Source organism: Ailuropoda melanoleuca, chromosome 13, assembly GCF_002007445.2.
Source record: "Ailuropoda melanoleuca isolate Jingjing chromosome 13, ASM200744v2, whole genome shotgun sequence".
In the NCBI taxonomy this organism is placed as follows: domain Eukaryota; kingdom Metazoa; phylum Chordata; class Mammalia; order Carnivora; family Ursidae; genus Ailuropoda; species Ailuropoda melanoleuca.
Window position 1 is genome coordinate 68305455 of NC_048230.1, and position 26309 is coordinate 68331763.

The 26309-nt window shown below is 44.0% G+C and overlaps 2 protein-coding genes across 3 annotated transcripts in view; both read left to right on the forward strand.

The window, feature by feature from the left end:
- The first annotated feature begins 1396 nt into the window (after positions 1-1396).
- On the forward strand, positions 1397-5884 carry GDF5 (growth differentiation factor 5). Its single transcript, XM_002916406.4, has 2 exons — positions 1397-2405; positions 4550-5884. Exons 1-2 carry the CDS (start codon positions 1781-1783, stop codon positions 5422-5424), a joined length of 1500 nt encoding a protein of 499 aa, XP_002916452.2. The 5' UTR covers positions 1397-1780; the 3' UTR covers positions 5425-5884.
- Positions 5885-14565: 8681 nt separating this feature from the next.
- The window catches only part of LOC100483670 (ubiquinol-cytochrome-c reductase complex assembly factor 1), a 93512-nt gene continuing 81768 nt past the window's right edge, over positions 14566-26309 (forward strand). The window contains exon 1 of one of the 2 annotated variants that reach the window (XM_019796602.2): positions 14566-14785. In XM_019796602.2, coding sequence (XP_019652161.1) covers positions 14762-14785 — 24 coding nt within the window. In that variant the 5' untranslated portion in view covers positions 14566-14761. The remainder of the gene's footprint in view (positions 14786-26309) is intronic. The other variant, XM_002916405.4, reaches the window with a different exon arrangement.

Consider the following 26309-nt stretch of genomic DNA (forward strand, 5'->3'; position numbering starts at 1 on the left):
CTTGGTCCTTTGAGATGGGGAGGTGGGGCTCTACGGGGTACTCTGGCCCAGGAGCACCACAGGAAGCTTGAAAGGGCCAAGTTATGCTGCTGTGCTCTGAAGATCAGCGAGGATCTGGGAGCATCACCATGAAAAGCCTGGTCAGGCACCTGGACACCCCAGCCCGGTTTCATCTTTCATTCATCAAACACTTGCTGAGCTTCTACTCTGTGCCAGGTCATGCTGGGAAACCAATCTGGCGACTTTAGAGTGTGAACAGATCTCCATTAAGTAGACTCAAAGGATCTCAGATTAAGAGGGAAGCTTTCCTGATGACTCCTACACTGCTTCTTATAGCGTGACAAGTGTTACGGCGACAGGTACAAGAAGGAGTAGTTAGTTCTGTCTGGGGGTCAGGGAAGTCTTCCCAGAGGAGGTGAATTCTCAGCTGAAGCTCTCAGGATAAGGAGGGCTTCCTCTAGTTGTGGGAGTTGATATTTCAGGTGAAGGGAACAGCTTTCCTCCATGAGTCCGGCTGAAATTCAGACTTCTTCCAGAGCTACCAGAAAAACATCAAGCGGGAAATCCTTTCCCCAGCCTCCTGCAGGGGTCGCTGCTGCCCCAGGTTGAGGCTGCCACCTCCGGACTCAGCCAGTCCTTCCCAACAAAACTCGGGAGTCTGTCTTTGCTGGGGTGGTAGCGAGGTACACCCTGGACCTGCCTCCGTGGAAAGAGTGGGCTCCGGGGTGGCAGTGCCCCCGGAAGCCTGAAGAGATCGACTGAGCTCCGTCAGTGGCACTTGGGGGGAGGAGTGTAGTGGGTACAGATATTTTTCTGTCTCTGGGTCACCACGAGTTTATTAAAATAAAAGCAACTGTGGGTAAATGCTGCCATTTGTGCTGCCCCCCCAACAACAAATCAGGCCCCAGACTAGACGCAGGGGTTGAAACTGCTTTAAAACACCCCAAGGACTTAACTGAAAACCCACACTCCCCATGTTTCTGGGGCTTAAGATCTTGAGCTCATTCCTCAGTATCTCTCCTCAGGAAGGTGGGGTGGGCTGCCCCTGGAGGTGGAGGTGAAGACCCCCGAGTCTGCGCCGCGGACTGAGAGGCCCCCTAAGCCTAGAGCCCTGCTGCGGGGCTCTGTGCCAAGAGCCCCCGTGAGCCATGGCCTCGAAAGGGCAGCGGTGATTTTTTTCACATAAATATATCGCACTTAAATGAGTTTAGACAGCATGACATCAGAGAGTAATTAAATTGGTTTGGGTTGGAATTCCGTTTCCAATTCCTGAGTTCAGGTTTGTAAAAGATTTTTCTGAGCACCTGCAGGCGTGTGTGTGTGTGTGTGTGTGTGTGTGTGTGTGTGAAGTATTTTCACTGGAAAGGATTCAAAACTTAAAAAAAAAAAAAAAAACTGGAGCACACAGGCAGCATTACGCCATTCTTCCTTCTTGGAAAAATCCCTCAGCCTTATACAAGCCTCCTTCAAGCCCTCAGTCAGTTGTGCAGGAGAAAGGGGGCGGTCGGCTTTCTCCTTTCAAGAACGAGTTATTTTCAGCTGCTGACTGGAGACGGTGCACGTCTGGATACGAGAGCATTTCCACTATGGGACTGGATACAAACACACACCCGGCAGACTTAAAGAGTCTCAGACTGAGGAGAAAGCCTTTCCTTCTGCTGCTCCCGCTGCTGCCGCTGCTTTTGAGGGTCCACTCCGTTCATGGTTTTTCCTGCCAAAGCAGAGGCACCTTCGCAGCTGTCGCCCTTCTCTCTGGTGTCATTCAGCGGCTGGCCAGAGGATGAGACTCCCCAAACTCCTCACTTTCTTGCTTTGGCACCTGGCTTGGCTGGACCTGGAATTCATCTGCACTGTGTCGGGTGCCCCTGACTTGGGCCAGAGACCCCAGGGGGCCAGGCCAGGATTGGCCAAAGCAGAAGCCAAGGAGAGGCCCCCTCTGGCCCGGAGCATCTTTAGGCCAGGGGGTCACAGCTATGGTGGGGGGCCCACCAATGCCAGGGCAAAGGGGGGCACCGGGCAGACAGGAGGCCTGACACAGCCCAAGAAGGATGAATCCAAAAAGCTGCCCCCCAGATCGGGTGGCCCTGAACCCAAGCCAGGACACCCTCCCCAGACAAGGCAGGCGGCAACACGGACGGTGACCCCAAAAGGACAGCTTCCTGGGGGTAAGGCACCTCCAAAGGCAGGATCTGTCCCCAGCCCCTTCCTGCTGAAGAAGGCCAGGGAGACTGGGCCCCCTCAAGAGCCCAAGGAGCCGTTCCGCCCGCCCCCCATCACGCCCCATGAGTACATGCTCTCGCTGTACAGGACGCTGTCCGATGCTGACAGAAAGGGAGGCAACAGCAGCGTGAAGTTGGAGGCTGGCCTGGCCAACACCATCACCAGCTTTATTGACAAAGGGCAAGGTGAGGGGGTGGGGTGGCAGGGGCACGGCTGAGAGGGAGGGGCATCTGCATGTGTGGAGGGGCCTTTCAGAGCCCCGACACTGCACTGGTGGGAGATAGTGTGTGCATCGGCCTGGGGTGGTATCTGGGACTTACCTCCCACATACCGGGTCCCAGGCTGCTGGCGTATCAGAGCCAATTCCTGCAAGGTGCAGAGGGGGTTACTGAAGCCTGGAGAGGAGACGAGACTTGCCAGTTGGTGGCAGAGTTGGGGACCACACTTTAAGACTCTTACCAGGCCATGCTCTGTTCTGAGGTGGGTTGGCCAGACTTTCCAGGCTCCAGAGGTTTGTAGGTTTTCTCAGATGGCAGAGAGAGAAATTAATCTCTAGATGCCTGTGGTTCCGCAAATTTGCCTTCAGGCAAGGGGGCAGAGGAGGCAGGATGGATGAAGACAGTAAATGGGGCATCTTGGAGTCATGGAATGATGTTCCATGGTGTGGGGGGGCAGGGTGGGGGTGGCAGACTTAGGGTCTAACTCACAATATGACCTTGAGAGAGTGCCTTTTCCCCTTGGAGTCTCGGTTTCCCCATCGGCACAACTCTATGGGGGTTGGACTGGGTGATTTCTGAGAGTCCTTCAAATATGAACTTTATGTCCTGTCCCAAACACAAATCATTTTTATCATCAACCTGGGAGGGTATCCACTCCCCTCACCTCCCCTATGCTCACCTAGCGTTACTGTTTTGGCTTCTTCCTCTCCACTTGCTGTGTGATCTCAGCAAGTCCCTTCCCCTCTCGGGGCCTCAGTTTCTCTGTAAGTGTGAAGAGGGAGATGGATTACTCATTGCCAGGGTCGCTTGTAGCTCTTATGCTCTGGTTCTGAGTCTTAGGACTTTGGCTGGCAGGGTGGGGGAGGGGTCAGAGATGGGGAGAGGCTCCTCATTAGAGCTGGCCTGTGGGGGATTGACAGGGTGGGAGGAAGCAGGAGGCAGCAGGTCTGGCTGGGGTGGGGGAGGTGGCCTGGCTGCCTGCCCAGCCAGGGAAAGCTGTGACCCCTTGGGGGCTCATAAAATAAGTCCTTGTGCCCCCCAGCTCTAAGGGAGTTTGCAGAGGGGGAGATAGGGAGTTTAAAGGCCTAATTAGTCACTTCTAGAGCAGCGTATGAATGCTTCCCAATGGCAAATTGGTATTTAGGAAGGAAGGCATGCTGATTTGGACACACTACAGAGTTTCTCACACACAGCCTTATATTTATACATACATGCTGAATCACACACACATGTACAAAGGTGAACACACACCTTCTTACATGTACACACAGAATCATCTTACACACACACATATATATATATCCTTCAGATATTCACACAAGCACAATCATGCACACACATGTCACTCACTATACTTTACCTTTCGTATTCACATACAAGCCCAATCGCATGTACACACATGCACACACATACAGTCACTCACACACACGCTGACACACCCAGTGGGGTGAGACATGTACACAACAAAATCATTACACTAGGAAGCCAGGGAAATTGGATTGTAGCTTTATCATTAACTATCTGTGTGAACTTGCACAAGACGCTTGCCCTCTCTGTGCCTCATCTGTAGAATGAAAACACCAAGATCTTCCTTAAGGTATAGTGGGAGCAGCTCAGGATTGGGTATAAAAAGTTCTAGACTAGAGTTCCAACTCTGCTTTTTTTTCTAGCTGGGCGATCTGGGCCAAGTCACCTAACTCTTCTAAGCCTCAGTTCCTCCTCTGGAAAAAATAGGGCTAATTATAATACCCACCCCACCTGTCTCTCCAATGAGAGACCGTATAAGAGAATAGATGGGGAGGGATAGCAAGAGGCAGTTCAAAGGCTGATGCGTCTCTGATATGCATTGTCATTGACACAAACACCCAGAATTGTTCAAATCACCACAGCCCCATCTTTGGATAAACAGCCGTACTTGGTCTGCTGTTTAGAAGCTCCCTTATTTTGAAAAAGGCTCTCAGTGGTTTGGGTCTTGGCCTCTGTCAGAGTAGGGGAGAGGTTAAAGAAAGCTGTCTCCTGAGGGGAGAGAGCTGTGGCCCTCCCCTGAGGCCTCGAGGTGGCTGGCTGTCTTGGTGAGGTTGCAGGGAATGACTTCTGGGTGTTCTCTCTAGATGACCGAGGCCCTGTGGTCAGAAAGCAGAGGTACGTGTTTGACATTAGTGCCCTGGAGAAGGATGGGCTGCTAGGGGCCGAGCTGCGGATCTTGCGGAAGAAGCCCTCGGACACGGCCAAGCCAGTGGCCCCCGGCATCGGGCGGGCTGCCCAGCTGAAGCTGTCCGGCTGCCCCAGCGGCCGGCAGCCGGCAGCCTTGCTGGATGTGCGCTCCGTGCCAGGCCTGGACGGATCTGGCTGGGAGGTGTTCGACATCTGGAAGCTCTTCCGAAACTTTAAGAACTCGGCCCAGCTGTGCCTGGAGCTGGAGGCCTGGGAACGGGGCCGGGCCGTGGACCTCCGTGGCCTGGGCTTTGACCGGACTGCCAGGCAGGTCCACGAGAAGGCCCTGTTTCTGGTATTTGGCCGCACCAAGAAACGGGACCTGTTCTTTAATGAGATTAAGGCCCGCTCAGGTCAAGATGATAAGACTGTGTATGAGTACCTGTTCAGCCAGCGGCGAAAAAGGCGGGCCCCACTGGCCACGCGCCAGGGCAAACGGCCCAGCAAGAACCCCAAGGCCCGCTGCAGTCGGAAGGCGCTGCATGTCAACTTCAAGGACATGGGCTGGGATGACTGGATCATCGCACCCCTTGAATACGAGGCCTTCCACTGCGAGGGGCTGTGTGAGTTCCCCTTACGCTCCCACCTGGAGCCCACGAACCATGCAGTCATCCAGACCCTGATGAACTCCATGGACCCTGAGTCCACACCGCCGACCTGCTGTGTGCCCACACGACTGAGTCCCATCAGCATCCTCTTCATTGACTCCGCCAACAACGTGGTCTATAAGCAGTATGAGGACATGGTTGTGGAGTCTTGTGGCTGCAGGTAGCAGCACTGGCCCTCTGTCTTCCTGGGTGGCACATCCCAGGATGCTGGTCACAACAGCCCGTCCCTGCACTCCCGGAATCAGAGAGGTTGGGAAGCAGCAGCCAGGGGCATCTACACAGCCTGCATGAAAGGGGGTTCCAACAGCCTTGCTCTTACTCTCTGAGTGGGACTGGGTTCAAGGTTCCTTTCTATCCGCAAGTCCCCTTGTCTGAGGATTTCTGCCCTTCTGCTGCTCTGACTGGCAGGGACAGACCCAGGGAGACAGACTCTGAATGGGACTGAGACCCAGGAGACCTTGCTTTCCAATGAGACTCAGCCCTCAACCTCTCCTTACCTGGGCCTTTTTGGTTTCCGGACACTCCAGGGAGGGCTCCTCTTGGGAGAGCCCACAGGTGCCACCCTCTTCTTGAATCACCATTGTGCCTGGTGACTTCCTGCCCTCGGGGCAGATGACATGCTGATTGGGCAGGGGTGGGCAGGAGGGGGTGAGGGCTTGGGCCGGGGTGAGGAGTGTGAGGCTGTTAGACTGGTAGATGAAAATGTACATTGATGAGATAAAAAGCAAAACTGTTACTAAAACTGTGGCAAATTTCTTGTTTACTCCAGGGGACCTGGTGACCCCTCAAAGAATGACTGACCCAGGGAAGGGAGGTGGGTTGCCTGAAGCAAACTGGGAGAGTACAGGCTGAGTAGGGCCAATGCAACCTCTAACCCCCTTCCCGTTCCTTCCAAAGGCCCATTGGTCTGGAGCTCCGTCTGTTCCTCTGGGGCCTGGCAACAGACTTGACATTCCTTAGTCAAGCTTGTTGCCTCCAGAATGGATCCCTACATGGGAGGAAAATTGGGAATTTCATTTTCTCTAAAATCAGCCTCACTTCATTCACCTATTTGTGCTCCACCCCCACACATACTCACAGAATCAGCTGCCCACCATTTAGAGGGCCGGCTACCTTTCAGTGGGGATCCTGGGCTTCCAGGGATCTCCTCCTCCCCTGTTGGGGCATCTTCTTTTTGCCACTGACCACTGTTCCTTGAATGATCTTGTCTGTGGCCCTGCTACCCTGCAGCTTGGCACCTTTACCAGTCCTCCCTGCTCATCCATCACATCCTACCCACCACCCCAGCTCCAGAAACAGAGCTGGAGTCCCTCCCCTTTATATTATCTGTTATACAAATACATAGCTATTTATTAGATAAGTAACCTCCCCACTTAGACCAATGCCAGACACATCCTGACAATATTTCCTGCTTGGGGCTTGGCCCAGAGTAAATGCCCACTTCCCTTTATCCACTAGAATCCTTAGGGGGGGCATGAGGCATGAACACTTGGGAGGGGAACAGAACCCTCTGGTAGGGAAATTTGAGCACGCAAGTCTTTGTTCTAAGGGCTCAGGACCAGACTCTGCCTGGCTGAAGAGCGGGAGGACCAGGGGAAGGGAGTCTAGGTCTCTGCTTCCCACCCAGGGGGCCTCAACATTTTCCCCACCTCTCTCCAGCTGGGTCTTTGATTCCCAGGGCTCCTAGCCAAAGCCGTTTCAACAGTAGGGATTCCTGCCGAGCTATGGGCAGATCTTGTGTCCCTTCCCTCTTAGGCCTGAAACCTGGGTTGTTAGGACCTGAAACAAGAGCCCAGCACAGGGGGCAGCCTACCTTTGAGCTGCGTCCCTGGCTTGGAGGCCATTACCTGTCCCTGAGGGGCCAGTCTGCACCTGGAGCCTAGCCCTCCCTGGCCAGGCTTCGTTGTGTTTGGCCAGTGGCAGGCCTGCGAGCTCTGGCAGTAAACAAAGGACCTGCCACAGCAGACAGAGTTCTGGTGTGAGAGGGGAGAGCGGGCCTGAGGCGGTGCTGGGGGAGCCAACCAGGGGACTGTGGACACAGGGACAGCCGGGTAGAAGCAGGGGGATGGAAACCGAGGGGAGAGAGAGAGACAGAGGATGAAGAGGTCACAGGTGGGGCTGGCTCCTACACGCACTGATTTTCTGGGCTGTGTGTCCCTCCTTTCTTGGAAAGTCTGACAGCCTGGAGCGGCACCCTGCCTGAGCCCTGTCAGAGGGCTTCCTGTCATCTCAGCCCCCGTGCTCTTCCTGCTGCAGGCCCGGGCACTGCATTGACTGTTGTGGTCTGGCTTGGTACCTAAGAGCTTCCTCTCCCACCTCAACCTGCCCTAGAACTTGCTTTCACAAAAGAGCCACTCAGACTGCGTGCCCTCCCCCCTTTCCTCCCCAGACTATGGGGATCCAATCAGATCAGTGTGGGAAACAGCCCTTCTATCCTAACCATCCGATCACCTGCCTCCTTGGAGAACGATCTCTACTGGGCATCCCCTCCAGTCCAATCGAAACAAGCTTCGGACTTGTATGGAACACTTGTGTGCAAGAGGGCACGAGGCGTGTACCATTCTCAGTTCACAAACTGGCTCTCTGCTGAGGTTCACAAACACGCTTGCAGCTCTGAAGGGCTCAAAAGGCAGCCCAGTTTCAAATTTCAGATCTGTCACTTAGAGTTAGAGGCCTTGGGCAAGTAACTTAATTCCATGAACCTTGGTTTCCTCATTTGTCGGGGTTGGTGGGGAGGGGAATAAGGAGGGGGAAGGGGTAGACAATATGCTTATTTCATAGGGCTAACTGTGCGGATATGAAAGACACTCAACACAATGGCCAGCACAGCGGTGGCACTCAATAAATATTAGCTGTATCATTATTGTGTCTCCAACAGTTCTGTGAGGCAGGTAGGGCAAAGGACTATTACCACCCCCCCTCATTTTTATAGATGAGGAAGCTGACATCCAGAGAGGTAACGCAGGCCTCCTGTGGGTCTTAGCATTCTTTGAACCATTCTCACTATTTCTCTCCCCCAATGCCACTGACTCTGGTCCTGGCGTGTAGTCAAATTAGCTTCCTAGGCCTTGCCTTCCTGTTCCTAAAAGTTTCTCCTTGGGGGACACATAATCTGTTCATTTTTGGGGAGAAATAGCTAAGCATATAGGTTAGGGCAGGGAAGATGAGAGGCCTATTGGGGTGGAAAGAGGTGAGGCTCCTAGTGCCCTGATGTCATCTCTTAGCCCCTTCCACATTCCTATGTCCCAGGCCCACAGGCGGGAGAATAGTTTTTCCAGTGTTTGGACACACGACCTTGGAAAACCTCTCAGACTTCACTCTGACTGCACAACTAGTTCTTTTGATCTGTGCACACATGTAAGGAAGCAGAGTAAGGAAGGGTGAGTCACATATGCTTGGGAGTCAGGCAGATGTGGGTTCCAGTTCCGGTTCCACCACTTTCCAGCTGAAACTCTCTAAGCCACGGTTTCTCTGTCTGTGAAAGAGGGATAATAATATCAAATTTAACAGGCCTGGGATTTGGGAGAGGGGATATTTATTCATTCCATCAACCTTTGATCCATTCATTCATTCATTAATCAATAAATATTTATTGAGGGCTTACTATGGCCCAGATGCTGTGCTGAGGGTTGGGATAATAATAGCAACCACAATTGTAAATGTTTATCAAGGGCTTATTGTGTGCCAGGTACTGTGCTTAGCACTTTACCTAACTTCTCTTACCTTGCAATGACCAGGTCCTCAAGTTCCACACATGAATGAAAGAGAAAATAAAGACCCCAAGAGATGCTAGGATGATAATATAATAGGCTGAATCAAAGGAGATGAAATAAAGGGGAAAATTCAAATTGTCCATCAGAATGCATGGAACCAACCATACAAGTCCAGCATGTAAAACAATGGGATTTCACAACTTCAGATGGGAAAGAGATAGTATTACAGGTAGCTGTGAACTGAATTGAATCAGCTGAATTTGATGTGGGTGCCTAAATGCAAATATTAAGTATGGGCTTCACGCAGGACTTGGGAGTGTTGGGATGGACAGAGTAAGGGAGAAGCAAAGTCAAGGGTGAATCCTGTGGGTTTTTTTTTGTTTTTTGTTTTTTTTTTGCTTGGGCAACTGGGTAGAAGGTGTGCCATCCAAGAACAACAATGAAAGAGAATTCAGAAGAAGGAAACATTTTGAGAGGAAGATAATGAGATCAGATTTGGACATGCCAGGTTTGGAGAACTCTTTTTTTTGTTTTTTAAGATTTTATTTATTTATTTGACAGAGAGAGAGAGAGCACTAGCAGGGGGGAGCGGCAGGCAGAGGCAGAGGCAGAAACAGGCTCCCTGATCACTGGGGAGCCGGATGCGGGGCTCCATCCCAGGACCCTGGCATCATGACCTGAGCTGAAGGCAGACACTTAACTGACCGAGATACCCAGGTGCCCTGAAGAACTCTTAAGAGATTAATTTTAAATAGGAAAAGCAGCAATTCTTTCATGAAATGATAAGAAGAAAGGATACATACATATGATAAAAGCAGGTTTGTTGGTTGAGTGGTGGGAAGTCAAGTTTCATTCTGATGACTTCTAATTTCTATTTTCTCTGTGAAGTAGGAGTTGAGGCCATCTGTTCAGAGACAGTAGGAAGGGGTCAGAGTCAAGGTGAGGAATGTAGAAAAGGCTCCTGATATTGGTTTAATTGTGTCCCTCAAAAAGATATGTTTAAGCCTTAACCCTCATACCTGTGAATATGACTGTATTTGGCAAAATGGTCTTTGCAGATGTAATCAAGTTAACGTGAAGTCATGAGGCTGGGTCTCAATGCAATCTGACTGGAGTCCTTAGAAAAGAGGAGACACAGAGACAGGTAGGGAGAAGACCATGAAATGACAGACGAACAGATTGGAGTTATGCAGTTGTGAACTAAGAAACAACAAGAATTGCTGGAAACTGCCAGAGCTAGGAAAAAACAAGAAAAGGCTTTCCTGGAGCCTTCAGGTAGAGCATGGTCCTGCCAACACCTTGATTTTGGACTTCTAGCCTCTAGGACTATGAAACAACACACTTCCATTGTTTTAAACCACCCAGGTTGTGGTGTGTTTTTTTTGGTAGTTGTTGTTGTTATGATAGCCCTAGGAAATTAATACAGTTATAAATAAATAGCAGTCCTAGAGGAAGCAAGCTGAATTGAGCACGATAGTGGTGGATAACCGTATTTGGTAGTACTAATCGGCCCCTTGCATGATTTTCTTCAATAGTACCCAATAATCTGGATGCAGGCATGAAATACATGAACAATTACAGGGTTGGAGTCTTTCTAGATGGACAGGATAGAAAGACGTTTGAGCAAGGAAGTTAATATTGGTAAGAGAATAATTGAAGTGATGGACCATATGGTCTGAGCTAGATAGAAGTATAGAGAGGAGACGGTTGACATACTATAAAGAGAAGAGATAAAAAAGCCTGGAGGTCTCGATGGGGTAGGATGACAGGTGTACTAGAAGTAATTAATGAGAGCTGAAAGAAGAGGATGGTAAGAACACAGAATGGCATAAATCAGAAATTTCAGAATTAAAACAATTCCAGTAATAAAGTCCAAGAATCGGCCATGGGAGTGAGTGGCTGAATACCTCACAGAAATGGAACCATAATCATACAACATTGAGCCTCTTGTGACTGACTGCTTTCACGTAGCATGTTTTCCAGGGTCATCCATATTGTAGCTCTTATCAGTAGTTCATTCCTGTTTATTGCTGAATAACAATCCATTTTCTCGATATACCACGTTTTATTTATCCATTCATCAGTTGAACATTTAGGTTGTTTTCACCTTTTACATGCTATTGTGAATAGTGCAGTGATGAACATTCATAAAGACGTTTTTTGTGGACATATGTTTTAATTTTGACCTAGGAATGGAATTAATGGGTCATATGGTAATTCTATGTTTTCATTCTGAGGAACAGCCAGACTCTTTTCCAGAACAGCTGTACCATTTATATTTCCATCACTAATGTATGATGGATCCTTGCTAGCACTTTGTATTGTACGTCTGCCTGATTATAGCCATCTAGTGGATGTGTGAGGTGGAATCTCATTGCATGCGCATGTGTATGTATGTGTATGTATGCGTGTTTGCAGTTCCCTAATGACTACTGATGTTGATCATCTTTTCATTAGCTTATTGGCCATTTGTAGATCTTCTTTGGAGAAATTTCTATTCAAATCCTTTACCCATTTTTATTTGGGTGTTTGTTTTTTTATTATTGAGTTGTAGAGTTCTTTATATATTCTGGGTACAAGCCCCTTATCTGATATCTGATTTGCAAATATTTTCTCCCATTCTGTATCTTTTTACTTTCCTGATGGTATTTTTTGCAACACAAAAGTTTAAATTTTTATGTAGTCCAATTTATTTTTTCTTTTGTTATCTGTGCTTTTGGTGTTGTATCTAAGAAGGTTTTTTATCTAACATAAGGTCATGAAGATTTGCTCTTATGTTTTTTTTCCTAAGAGTTTTATAGTTTAGCTTTTACATTTAGGTCTATGATCTATTTTGAGTTAATTTTCCATATGGTGTGAGATAGGAGTCCAACTTCATTCTTTTGTCTTGTTTTTTTAAAAAATTGTGAATATGTATTATACCTACCTCCCAAATGTAATATCCTTGAGGGCAAGGACCAAGTTCTAGTTCTTTGTGTTTTTTGTAAAACCAATGAGTAAATTTTTTTGCAGAATAAGTTTTGGATAGTAACATGAATGTTTTTATTTCAATTTTATTTTATTTTATTTTTTTTATGATGTGTTTATTTATTTTAAGAGAGAAAGAGTGTGCGAGCAAGTTGGGGGAGGGGCAGAGGGAGAGAATCCTCAAGCAGACTCCTTACTGAGCATGGAGCCTGATGTGGGGTTCAATCTCACAACTGTGAGATCATAACCTGAGCTGAAATCAAGAGTAGGCTGCTTAACCGACTGAGCCACCCTCTTATCTCTTTTTAATATGTAATGCCACTTGTCCTAAGGTACATGTAGGAGAACTACACCATTGTTTTTCAATACTGCATATGTGAGCTACGGGCTTGAGATCAGAAAGCATCTTCACTTTGGCTTATAAAATCCTTCATATGGAAGACTGACGAGGGAAATCTTTATATTCTGTATAAAAACAAAAGTAAATTCATATATGAAAATTATTAGTGTTTGGATACTATCAGCCTACTACCTGGTCTTCCATTTTCACATTTAATCCTCTCTGATCCATTCTATGTATAGTAGGCAACATCAGCTTCTTAAACACGAGCCAGCTAACCTTCCCCTGCTTAATATCCTCTAATGGCTTCCAACTATCCATAGAATAAAATACAGACCTCATCTAGTAGTCCTTGCATAATTTAGCTTCTGCCTATCTTAATTATCTCTTTAAATTAATTCAGATTAATTTTAATGCCACACTGGTTTTCGTTGGATTCTTTTTTTTTTAATTGAAGTATACTTGACATACACTGTTATATTGGTTTCAGGTATACAACATAGTGATTCGACAACTCTACACACTACTCAGTGCTTACCATGATAAGTGTAGTCACCATCTGTCACCACACAAAGTTATTATAATATTATTAAATTCCTATGCTGTACTTTTCATCTCTGTGACTTATTTCATAACTGGGAGTTTGTACCTTTTAATTCCCTTCACCTGTTTTATCCATCCCCCCAACCCCTCCCCTCTGGCAACCACCAGTTTTTTGTATTTATGAGACTGTTTTTTTTTTAAAGATTTTATTTATTTATTTGACAGAGATAGAGACAGCCAGCGAGAGAGGGAACACAAGCAGGGGGAGTGGGAGAGGAAGAAGCAGGCTCATAGCGGAAGAGCCTGATGTGGGGCTCGATCCCACAACGCTGGGATCATGCCCTGAGCTGAAGGCAGACGCTTAACCGCTGTGCCACCCAGGCGCCCCGAGACTGTTTTTGCTTTTTTGTTTATTTGTTTTGTTTTTAGATTCCACATATGGTGAAATCATATGGCATTTGTTTTTCTGTCAGACTTATTTCACTTAACATGATACTCCATAATTCTATCCATGTTGTCAAAAATGGCAAGATCTCATTCTTTTTTATGGCTGAGTAACATATCATTGTGTATATATACACCACATCTTCTTTATCCATTTGTCTATGGATAGACACTTAGGTTGCTCCCATATGTTGCCTATTGTAAATAATGTTGCAATAAACATGGGGGTTCATATATCTTTTTAAATTAGTGTTTTTGTTTTTTGGGTGTAAATACCCAATTCTTTTTTGGATTCTTGAAATAAACCCTTATTCTTTCCCATTTCAGGACTCTTGTCCTCGAATCTTCTTTCCCTTTCTCATACCCCAATACTTGCTGATAAAATAGCATGTTCTAAGTTACTTCCCATGGCTAGCTCCTTTTTCTCCTCAGAGAAGCCTTACCTGGCCATATTATCTAAAGTGTAGTTTCCCATGTTATTCTCAAGTTTAGCTCTTTGTTGTTTCCTTCAAAGCACTCACCATATTTTTTCCGTAAGTTTTAGTTATTTTATTTTTTCATTGGTTTACTGGACTTTGGCACGCCTCCCCCATCAGTCTAGGAGCTCCACAAAGCCATTATCCACACTATTCTTGTGACCAGCACATAGTGAACATTCACCGGGTCTTTGCTGACTGAATGAAAAGAAGGAAGTCCTTGAACGTCCTGTCCCTCTGCTCTCAGTCAACTCCCAGGAGCATCCACCCACATCTTTTCTCCTCTACTGCTCTTGGGATACAATGGAAGAGGTCCTCCAGCCAAGGTCACTCTCTCCCACCTCCTCAAGAAACTCCCTGCACCCTTGATTCTTTCTTCTGTATCTTCACCTTTACAATCATCTCCTATCAATACTCAAAGATGTTCCCATTAAACAACCAACCCATCAGAAACTTCAAAAGTTCTCTTCCGGCCTCAGATCAGCCCGTGATGGCCCTGTTCCCCTAACTTTCAGGACTCAGCTAAACACTCTCCTGTGTTCCTCTACACCTCCTTCTCAGGCTCTTTTTTTTAGGGAGTGCTTAAATGTTGGGATCTTCCAAAGTCCCCTTCCCCCCTCCCCCCGCCCCTAGTGACAAGGGGGAGGGATTCCCGTGGTAGAGTCTGGGAGAGTTCTGACACCGGGCGCTGAGGTGTGAGGCCGGGTCAAGCGGGGTGGTTAAGGAGAGAGCTCTGAAAAGCCCAAGCGCACTGGTCAAGGAGGACAGGTGCTGAGGAGGGGACCTGAGCCTCTGTGACGTGTCGCGGGGGAAAGACTGGAGAGAACGGGAAGCGCGCGCCGGGGACACGCAGCCTCACGCTCGGCAGAGAAAAGCGCGCGCTCGTGAGCGCGGCGGCCTCTGTACGCCTGCGCCGCCGTTGCCGGGCACCCGCCGGCGAAAGGACAACACAGGCAAGGGGTGGGGGCCGCGGGGCTCCGGAAGGCCACCCTTTACCCGGAAATGGTTGTAGAGGAACATGGCGTTGCTGGTGCGAGTCCTTGTGAGTGAAGGAGTAATTTGCTGTGGTCGTCCGCTGGGCCCCAGGGTTGGAGTCGGAGAGGGCAGGGCGGGAGAAACTGGAGGAAAGTGCAGGAGGGGAACTTGTGCGGCTGAGAGGCTACGCGGCCGCCTCTCTGCGGGGAAACTGAGGCAGCGTCCTGGTTACCCCTACCCTCTGTTTGGCCGTGGCTTCTCCCTCTTTGGAGGAGAGAGAGAGTGACATCGGACCTAAATTTGGCGAAGTTTGCTTTTTCTTAGTCACCTCATGCGACCGCTTTCCCGCAAGCAGAGGCAGCACCTGGGGGCACTGATTGGAGTGTCGGGAGACCTGGGTTCTAGTTTCTGTTCTGTCACTGATGCCCAGGGTGACCTTGGACGAGTCACTTTCGGGCCTCGGTGTCCCGATGGGAAAAACGAGGTTAATCTGCAGTCCCTTCGGTTTCTGAGGTTCTCTGTGTTTGTTTCCGAGATCAGTAAGACGATTCGTAACTGCACGGTTAAGTGGAATACTATTACAGGTTGTCAGGTTGAAAGCTGCACGAAAACGGGGCTCATATCTGTCGTTTTGACTTTGCCTAGCACATTGTATGGCACATCATAGGTGTTCAAGAAATATTTATTGAAGGAATTAGTGAAGTAAGGAAGGAAGAATTACTAGACTTCTTAGCACCCTTATGGGAAACTACTGCACTTTTGATTCGTCCTTACCTTGTAGCATACTCTGACATCTGGGAATTCAAGGAGAAAGAAAGTGACAGCAGAAAAAGGTTAGGAGGATACAGAGCTTAGTTACTAATCATTGAAGGATGGGAGGGTTTATAATTTTGTGAATCTTTCAAAAATTGGGTCAAGGACGTTGTTTTTCAGAGCAGACAACTTTCCCTTCCTGCCTCTGGCTATTCTGTGACTTGTTATTTACACTTAACGTTTCTAATCTTTTTATATATGGTTTACAAGGACTACAGTTTTACCTCTTGTATTTCTTGTCAGCCTAGCAAAGTGCAGTTCTCTCTATTGCTGCCCAGTGTTTGAAGAATAATAGCTCATTTAATTTACAGAAAGATTCATTTGGTGAAGTAGTTGTTGATGCCAGGGCAGAAATTGATTCAGATTTGAGAACTGGTGTTGGAAATGGCAACTAGGATGTCCTTATTTAGTTTTTAAGATGGGTATGTCAGGAAAAAGATGAAAAGTTTACTGGGCTATACATCCAAAATGAACGAACACCTTGATTTGTCTTGGAAGTTAGTGGCTGCCCAGATAATATTAAATATTCTTGTCCCTGAGTGTGTGGACTGTTTCAGGTTTATTCTTAGGTGGTAGCATCCATTGAAACCTAACTGCCTCCTGTTAGTCAGAGTTTTTTCTATTTATTCCTTTCTGTACATCTTTTTAGATAAAAACCAAGTTTAGATAAAGTCATTTTTACTTTTTTAGGTTTTAAAATCACTTTCCCTTTATACTGATCGTAAAGGCCTCTTATATGAGGCAGTGTGCTGTGTGACAAAGCAATGGAGTCTCCCCTAGGACTGGTTGAAAGTGGCAGTAAACATGAAAGCAGCAGATATTTATTGATTATTTATTGAGGAGGCATTTGGGTTAGATGCTGAGGAATTCACAAATACAGGAAATCTACCTGTCTAGGAGTCTGAAGAGCCTTGGTTGAAAGCTTGGCTCCATTACTTACTATGAGTGTACCCTTGAGCAAGTCTTCTAATTTCTCTGAGCCTCAGATTTTCTTAACAGTAGGTTTGATAGGATTGATCAGAAAGTCAACTGATACAGATAACATTTAAGTGCTTTTCTTCCCTTCCTTTTAGTTTAGCAACTGTTTTGAGAGTTTACTGCATTCTAAGAACTGTCCAAGGGACTGAGGATGAAAAACATACACTTTTCTCTCAAGTTTATAATCTAATAGAGACAGAAAAGAGAACTACTAATACAATACTTGAAATGCTGTGATAGAAGTCTGTACCAGGTACTACAGGCGCAGAGTAGAGACACACCTAACCCAGCTTGAGGATAAGCATTCATTGGGGAGAGATACCTGAACTAAATGAGAACATTATGTAGGGAATGGGAGAGAGAGCATAGAAGAGAAGCATTAGTTTATGCTACTAATGTCGTACAACCAAGAACTGTACATGAATCTGTTTAGCTTGACTCGGGGACACTTACGGGGAAATGGCAGGAGAGGAGTCAGGGCCTTGTGTTTCATGATTAGGATTAGAGGTTTATCCGGAGACAGAGGGGAGCCTTTGAAATATTTTAAGCAAGGGAAGATTTATTTTTAATAGGTTTTTTCCCAAGTATCTCCCTCCCTCCCTCCTCTTTCTTTTTCTTTCTTTCTTTCTTTCTTTCTTTCTTTCTTTCTTTCTTTCTTTCTTTCTTTTCTTTCTTTCTTTTCTTTCTTTCTCTCTCTCTCTCTCTCTCTCTCTCGTTCGTTCATTCATTCATTCATTCATTTATTCATTCATTCATAATTTTCAAGTTGAAAACAACCCGATCTTCATTCTCAAGTTGTGCTTGTGCCTGTAATGTTAACCACTAAGGTACTTCTATAGGGTGAGATCCTGAGTCTTTCCAATGGGCTAAGGGAGGAGATGCATCATGGGTAAGCTGCAAATGCACACTGAGGAGGTTTGAATGGTGTGCAACCTAATGTGAACTGATAGCAGCCCAGTGTCCAGGCTGGTTTCTTGTAGTCCCCAGTTTGCGCCTAGCCCTGGAGACTGGGTTCTAGGACAAGGTTATGCACTCCCTGACCTTGTGTGACTTGTGCTGGAGAGAGGCAGGTAGTCTGTGATAGTGATGTATATATATTGCTTGGCATCATCTATCATGCTGTAGATGGGATCTATGTTAAAGCTTCTGTTTTTAGGGCAAAAAAGTTTGTTTTTAAAGGTTTTTTGATACATTTATTCTTTTGTTATTTAAATTTTTAAAGTTAAAGAATAATTGACATACAATAAGTTGGACTTATTTAATTATACAATTTGATAACTGTTAACATAGATATACACTTGAAAAGCTGTCACCACAATAAAAATAATGAACATGTTTCTCACTCCCCAACGTTTCTTTGTGCTCTTTTGCAGTCCTTTTCTCCTATTGATCTCGCCCTGCAACCACCACTGATCAGGGAACGCTTTAGTTTCTTCTCTCATTTTTTATTTTTATTTTTAAAATTTTTATTTATTTATTTTTTAAAGCCGTGGTCTTTTTACTTTTATTTTTTTTTAAATAAGCTCTACACCCAGTGTGGCTCTTGAACTCATGACCCGGAGCTCAGGAGTTGAATGTTCTACCAACTGAGCCAGCCAGGTGCCTCTCTTCTCTCCTTTTTTAATTGAAATTTAAAAATTTTATCTTGAAAGTGTAAAAAAGTTTAAAAAAAAGAAAGAAACTCATCATCATAAACTCTCATACTCACTATTAGATTTTTGCTTTAATAGATCCCTATAGCAGTTGTGGATGGATCAGTCAGAGGCTGAGGTTCCAAGTCCTGAAGGCCAGTCAGAAGCTACTCAAGTAATCCTGGAAGAAGTGAGGAAGGCCTGTAGTAAGAGGGGAAGTGTGGTTAAAGAGGAAGGGATGATTTCAACAGGTACTGAGGAAACCATCTACAGGGCTTGGTGAAGGGTTACATGTTGAGGATGAGGGAGAGGGATATCTAACAGTGAGTCCCAGGTCTGCCTTGGATGACTGAGTTAATATAGCTGTGTCCTTCACTGAACATATCCAGCTGCAGGTGGTGTTTTGTTGTTATTGTTGTTGTTTTTAAGTAGCTTGACAGCTGGTATTCAGGAGAGAGTAAGCAAACTGAGATAGAGGTTGTAGTTGGAATAAGATGTTGAGATTTCTTGGGCAAGAATATGGATAGCCAACATTTTTAGGGCATTTATCAGGGTGCCTGGGTGGCTCAGTGGGTTAACTGCTGAACTCTTGATTCCAGCTCAGGTCATGATCTCAGGGTCCTGAGATTGAGCCCCACATAGGGCTCTGCGCTCAGCGGGGAGTCTGCCTGAGATTCTCACTTTCACTCTCCCTCCACCCCCTCCCACCCCTGTGCATGCACACACACTCTCTCTCCCCCACCCTAAAAAAAAAAAAAAAAGTTTATAGGGCATTTACCATGTGGTAAGCACTCTTAAATACTTTATATGAATTTACTTAATCCTGACAATAGCCCTTTGAAAAGGTAGGCCCTATTGTATTCTCCATTTTAAGATAAGAAATTTGAACCCCAGAGAAGTAGTATTCCTAAAACATTCTCATTAGTTTCCCCTTAGTTTTTCCTCTTTTTTTCCCTTCTCCAACAATGGGTTTAGGAAGCAGGAGGAAGCTCCGGTGGAGGAACTGGACATTTGAGCAGTGTAGTGGGGCTTGTTTATGGTTTTATGAGCTGTCCTGGGCATTGGTGATCGTTTTTGCTTTAGTTTGACAGTAGTAGAAATTGCAGAAAGGCACTCTGTACTTTTTTTTTTTTTTTAAGATTTATTTATTTATTTGAGAGAGAGTATGTGTGTGTGTTGCGGGGGGGAGGAGCAGAGGGAGAGAGAAATTCAGACTCCTCACTGAGTGCAGAGCTGGATGGAGGGCTCCATCTCACAACCCTGAGGTCACGAGCTGAGCCAAAACCAAGAGTTGGACACTTAACTGACTGGGTTAACCAGGTGCCCCTCTGTGATTGTGTTTGTTTTTTTTTTAAATTGTAGTAAAATACACATAAAATGTACCATTTTAATCATTTGTAACTATACAGTTCTGTAGCATTAAATTAAATACATTTACATTGTTGTCCTGCCGTCACAACCATGGATCACAGAACTCTTTTTATCTTGCAGAACTGAAATTCTACCTATTAAGCAATAAATCACCATGCCCCCCTCTGCTTAGCCCCAGGCAACCACCATTCTTTCTGTCTTTATGATTTTGACTACTCTAGGTACTTCTTATTAGTGGAATCACATGGTATTTATCCTTTTGTGACTAGCGTATTTTACTTAGCATAATGTCTTCAGGGTTCTTCTATGTTGTAGCATGTGTCAGAATTTTCTTCCTTTTTAAGGCTGAATAATATTCTATTGTATGTATATACCACATTTTGTTTACCCATTCATCTGAGGACAGACACTTAGGTTGCTTCTGTCTTTTGGCTGTTATGAAATAGTGCTGCCATGAACATGGGTGTACGTATATCTGTTCAAGGCCTTTTTTTCACTTCTTTTGGGTATGTATGCAGAAGTAAAATTACTGGATCATATGGTAATTCTATGTTTAATTTTTTGAGCACTTGCCATTTTATTTTTCACAGTGGCTGCGGTGTTTACATTCCCGCCAGGAAAGCATAAGGGCTCCAGTTTCTCCACGTCTTTGCTAATGCTTGTTATTTTTTCATCTTTTCTTCCTTTCTTCCTTTCATAGTGACCATCTCTCTCTCTTTTTTTTTTTTTTTTTAAGAGTGAGAGTGTGCAGGAGCAGATTGGGAGAGGAGGGCAGAGGAAGAGGGAGGGAAAGATCTTAAGCAGGCTCCGTGCCCGGTGCAGAGCCTGGTGGGGGAGCTCCATCTCACAACCTTGAGATCATGACGTGATCGAAAATTGAGAGTTGGACACTTAACCAGCGGAGCCACCCAGGCACCCCCTTAGTGGCCATCTTAATGGGTGTGAGATGATGTCTCATTGTAGCTTTGATTTGCATTTCTCTAATGGATGTGGAGCATATTTTATATGGAAGCTGGCCATTTATATGTCTTTGGACAAATGTCTATGTGAGTCCTTTGCCCACTTTTTAATTGAGTTTTTTGTGGTTGTTGAGTTGTAGGAGTTTTGTTTTTGTTTTTTAAGATTTTATTTATTTGTCAGCACAAGCAGGGGGAGCAGCAGGCAGAGGGAGAAGCAGGCTTCCTGAGCAAGGACCCTGATGTGGGGCTTGATCCCGGGACCCTGGGATCATGACTTGATCACTTAACCAACTGAGCCACCTAGGCATCCCAGTTTTTTTCTTTTTAATATATTCTGGATTCAGTCCCTTATCAGATATATGATTTGCAAATACTCTCTCCCATTCCGTGGATTGCCTTTTTACCTTGTTGATAGTATTCTTTGATGCACAAAAGTTTTTAATTTTGATGAAGTCCGACTTAACTATTTTTTCTCCTGTTGCCTGGGCTTTGGTGTCATATACAAGAAATCATTGCCAAATCCAATGTCATCACTTATGTTTTCTTTTAAGAGCATCTTAGTTTTAGGTCTTATGTTTAGGTCTTTGATCCATTTTGAGTTAATTTTTGTATCTGGTTTAAGGTTTTACTGTAGTTTTTTGTTATTTTCTTTGTGTTTGCTGTGGGGATTACAATTAATGTCTTGATTTATAACAATCTAGTTTGAATTAATATCAACTTGATTTCAATAATACGTTAAAACTTTGATTCCATTTAGCTCCCTTCCTTCCTGAGTCCCTCATGCCATTAGTGCCATCAGATTACATATTTATGCATCATGTGCCCATCAGCATAGATTTACAATTATTCTTTATGCAGTTGCCTTTTAAATTAAAAATAAAAATGGAAATAAAAAATAATTATAAACAAAAAATATTCATGCTGTATTTTTTTTTTAATCTAAGTAGTTACCTTTATCAGTATACTTTATTTCTTCATGTGGATTTGAGTTACTATAGTATCCGAGGTCTCATTTCAGCCTGAAGTTTCCCCTTTAGTATTTGCTCTAGAGCAGGTCTGCTGTTGACAGATTTTCTTAGTTTTTGTTTATCTAGAAAGTCTTAATTTTCATCCCAGTTCCTTATATCTTCTATGGTTTCTGAGAAGAAATAGCTGTTAATGTTATCAAGGATCTGTTATACATGTTGAATAGCTTCTTTTCCTTCTTTCGAGATTCTCTGTCTCTGTCTTTTAGCAGTTTGATTATGATATGTCCATTTATAGATCTCTCTGAATTTATGCTACTTGAGTTAGTTGAGCTTCTTGGATTTCTAGATTGATGTTTTTCATCAAATTTGGGATGTTTTCTGCCAATATTTCTTCAAATATTTTTTCTGTCCCTGTATTTCTCTCTTGTCCTTCTGAGACTCCCATTATATATATCTTGGTACATTTGATGGTGTCCCATAGCTCTCTGAGGCTCTGTGAAAGTTTTTTCATTCTTTTTTCTTTCTGTTCCTTAGTCTGGATAATCTCAGTTGGCCTATTTTCATGGTCGCTGATTTTCTCTTCTTCAGATTTGCTGTTTAACCCCTCTAGTGAAATGTTCATTTTATTTATTCTTTTCAACACGAGAATTTCTATTATTTATTTATTTATTTATTTTATTTGACAGAGAGAGAGAGAATGCACAAGCAGGGGGGACGGCAGGCAGAGGGAGAGGGAGAAGCAGGCTTCCTGCTGAGCAGAGAGCCTGACTTGGGGCTCCATCCCAGGACCCTGGGATCATGACCAGAGCTGAAGGCAGTTGCTTAAGTGACTGAGCCACCCAGGTGCCCCAAGAATTTCTATTTTTTAAAAAAATAATCTCTCTGTTGATATTGTTTGGTGAGATAGCATTCTTATACCCTGCTATAGTTTCTTACACATGGTTTCCTTTAGATATTAAAAATTTAAAATAGCAGGTTCAAAGTCTTTGTCTAGTTTGTCTAACATCTGAACTTCCTCAGGGACAGTTTCTTTACTTTCTTTCTTCAGGGACAGTTTCTATCAATTTTTCCCCCTCTGTGTATGGACCATGCTTTTTTGTTTCTTTACATGTTTCATATCTTTTTTGTTGTTGTTAAAAACTGGACATTTTAAATAATATGTATGTGGCAACTTTGGAAATCAGATCTGTTCTTTCCCAGAGTTTGTTACTATTTTCTATTTAGTGACCTTTCTGAATTAATAAATAAATAAAGACTTTATTCTTTATTGTGTGCTTAGTTAACTTAGTGGTTAGATAATGATTGGAGATGTCCTTAAATACTTGGACCCAGTAAGTCTCCTGTTTTTTTCTGAGGGACTCTGTGCACATGTTGGGGCACACCATCAGCATTCTGCCAGTCATTTAACATCTCTGTCTTAAACTTCACTTACTGCTTGTGCAGAGTCTGAAGGTCAACCAGAGGTCTCAAGTCTTTCCTGTTCTTGGACATAGCTCTGTGCATATGCATGGCCTTCCCAGGAATATATCAGACCTTTTCAAAGCCCTTATGAACAGCTCATTCTCTTGCTTTTCCTTTTAAACTTTTTTTATTAGCCTATTGTTTTCCCCAAGTATTATCCACTGCCTCAGGCAGCCATGAAGTTAAACAATTGTCTCTATTTGTTTTCAATCAGTGCTGCTGGGGAAACGGTTTTTCATATTGGATGAGTTCCAGGACAGCTTTGCAAATGAAGTCTTCCAAAGAACTACTAACAGATCAAATAATGCTAGTTCTTTGCAAATAAGGCTTTAAGGAGCATCAACTCCATTCAGTAACTTTTCTCCAGAGAAGACTAGTTCTTTTTAGTGAATATTGCTTTTTAGAAACCAGACCTGGATGCTAGATGTAGTCATTGCCTCCAGGACCTATCAAGACAGGAATAAGAAGTATATGTAAGTGTGTACATATACATAAACACACATCTATTTCTATATTTATTATACATATTAAAACTCCGTACCAATTACTCTAAATCCATCCTAGTACCACAGGGTTTATTGTACCCTTCTGCCTTTTCATATTTGTTAACGCCTTTCTCTAACAGAAACCCTTAATATTTGTAATAATTGATATATATGCTTATTTGCTCAGTCTTAATATATTTACTGATTTGCTTAACTCTTCCCTGGATTTAATCAGTCTTTTAAAGCTTAGATTGGACACTCCTAACAAAGTGGGAGGAGGCAGAGTATTCAGTAATTATGAACATTCTCTGCTCCTCTCTGTGTAAGTATCCTTTTGTAGCATGCCACTTTGTAAGTAAGGTGGTGTTTATCTTTCGGATTATGGAACTGAATTAGCATCCATGGTATTCAGAGTACAGGATCCAGTGGACATTTGCAGAGTAGATTTGGTGACTGTGGTCGATCTTCATTATTCACAGATTCTGTATTTTTGAATTCATTATACCTGTTAAAATTTATTTGTAATTCCAAAATCAATACTTATGGCACTTTTGGGGTCATTTATGGATATGTGCAGAGGAGTGAAAAATTTGAGCTGCAACATCCAAGTTCCTAGCTGAGATAGATACTCTTAACTTATTATTTTAGCTCTTATACTGTGAACAAGTATCCTTTCCATGTTCTATTTAATGTCATGTTTTTTTGCATTTTTGTGCTTTGTTGGTGATTTCCCTGTTTAATATGGCCCCCTAATGTTAGTGCCATCTAGTGCTATCTAGTGTTGTTAAGTGCAAGAAGGCTGTGGTGTTCCTTACAGAGAAAATTTATGTGTTAGGTAAGTTTTGTTCAGAAGTGAGTTACGTGCTATTGGCCATGAGTTCAGTGTTAATGAATCAACTATATATGCATATATATACATATATAATAAAATAAGATGTCTTTAAACAGAAACACACAAGGTTATGTATTGATTGGTTTATGAAAATGTGACCAGAGGCTTGCAGGAACCTAAGCCTGTATTTACCCTAGGAGCAATGGTTCAGTATTTACTAACTCGGTATTTGTTTCACTTTATAACAAAACTATGGGGAGTAGGAGAATGTACTCCCTGTAAAGCCTTTTCCAGCTCATGAGTAAGCCGAGGAAAATACTATGTACCTTAAAAACCACATGCAGCAATAGGCTGGTCAGTGGATTGATTCAAGTATAGTTGAAAAATTGGTCTGTTCAGAGTATTTTGAAATACAAATGTAAAATCATCTGCAATTTATAATACTCACAGGAAATAAAAACATGAAACTTGTCTTTGAAGTGTTGATGAGGCAAAAAGACAATAAAACCAGTTCCCATTTAGTTATGGTGTATATAACATCCTAAGTTAAAGCAGTAATTTTAACCTTTGGAAATGGCTAGAAATGTTTTCCTAAACTTGGGAGTTGAGATTTGCTAATTGTTATAGGCCTGATATGTCAGTATCTGTAAGAGGGAGAGAAGTACTTCCACAGATTTATATTTATAAATGAAGTACTGGGAGAGGTGCAGAGGAAAATGGACCAAATAGAGTCAGTAGAATCAGTACCTGGAGTCTGGGGCGACTTCTTGAAGCTAATGAGCTCATGGGTTGGCTAAGAGGGAAGAAGAGAATCCCAGAGGAACTGACCAGAAGGGAATTAGCTTGTGTGGAGAGGAGCAGTAATTCCCAAACCAGGGAATCTGCGCCGGGTTTTAGAACTGCTGAATGGAGACTATAAGACAGGGTATGTAAGTATAAAGTTGAGTCTAGAGGGGTCCAGTTGGTAAAGATCAGATGTTTAAGTTTGACTAAAAGGGCACTTGGAGGCACTGCAAGCTTTTGAGAAAGGGAATACCAGGTTCAAAACAATATTTTAAGAAAATGGTTCTTGCTGCTATGACAGTTTGCTGTGAAAAGAGAAGCTTGTGTACATAATTCAGTAACAATTTAAAAATGATGCTTTTGTGTGTGTTTTAGTGTTCTTGAGGTGCTTTTACAGATGATCCCTGAAACACTCCTGTGAGGTAGCTTTTATTATTCCCACTTTACATAAAGGAAAATGGAGGTCCAAAATGTTGAGTAACTCCTTCAGGGTCACACAACTATTTAATAACCGTCTTGGGATTCAAGTACCCTTTCTGCTGCACCTTAGTTTCAATTAAGGGTTTGGACAAGAATTGTTGTTGTAGGATTGGAGAAGGAAAGAACAGAGCTGATTGCTTCTTTCTTCTAATAAGAACTGATTTAAAGTATTGGCATAAAACCAGGTAGAACCAAAATTACAGAGAAAAATTTTGTTGACATGGGGAGAAAATGTGATGAAATTCTTCAGAAAATCTTTCAAAAGTTTGTATTGTTCCTACTTGTAATTTCCCTTTACTTTTTTCCCCCTGCTTTGGGCTTGAATCTGCAGAAATTTCATCTTATCCCATGTTTACATATTCAAGAAAGGAACATCTAATGTTGAATGATTCTGGAAAATGGTTCAGTGTTAGTAAACAAAAAGCCAGTAACTGTCTCTTATTTGAATATTATCCCGACAGATCAAATCTCAGCTGGAATAAAATATTTTGAAGCTTTACTTTTCATTTAAAACATAAGGTGTTGTGAGTGGTCTATTAAAAATAGTTACGCAGTTCTATTTTATTTTTTATTTTTATTTTTTTTTAAGATTTTATTTATTTATTTGACAGAGAGACAGCCAGCCAGAGAGGGAACACAAGCAGGGGGAGTGGGAGAGGAAGAAGCAGGCTCCTAGCAGAGGAGCCTGATGTGGGGCTCGATCCCAGAATGCTGGGATCACGCCCTGAGCCGAAGGCAGATGCTTAACAACTGAGCCACCCAGGCTCCCCAGTTACATGGTTTTAAAACTGTGAGACACTTGAGAAAGCATTTCTAGGTTTAAAATTCCT

Coding starts and splice junctions, on each gene's coding strand:
- GDF5 (XM_002916406.4), top strand. CDS start 1,781: ATGAGACTCCCCAAACTCCTCACTTTCTTGCTTTGGCACCTGGCTTGG. Junction 2,406..4,549: donor CTTTATTGACAAAGGGCAAG/GTGAGGGGGTGG, acceptor TGTTCTCTCTAG/ATGACCGAGGCCCTGTGGTC.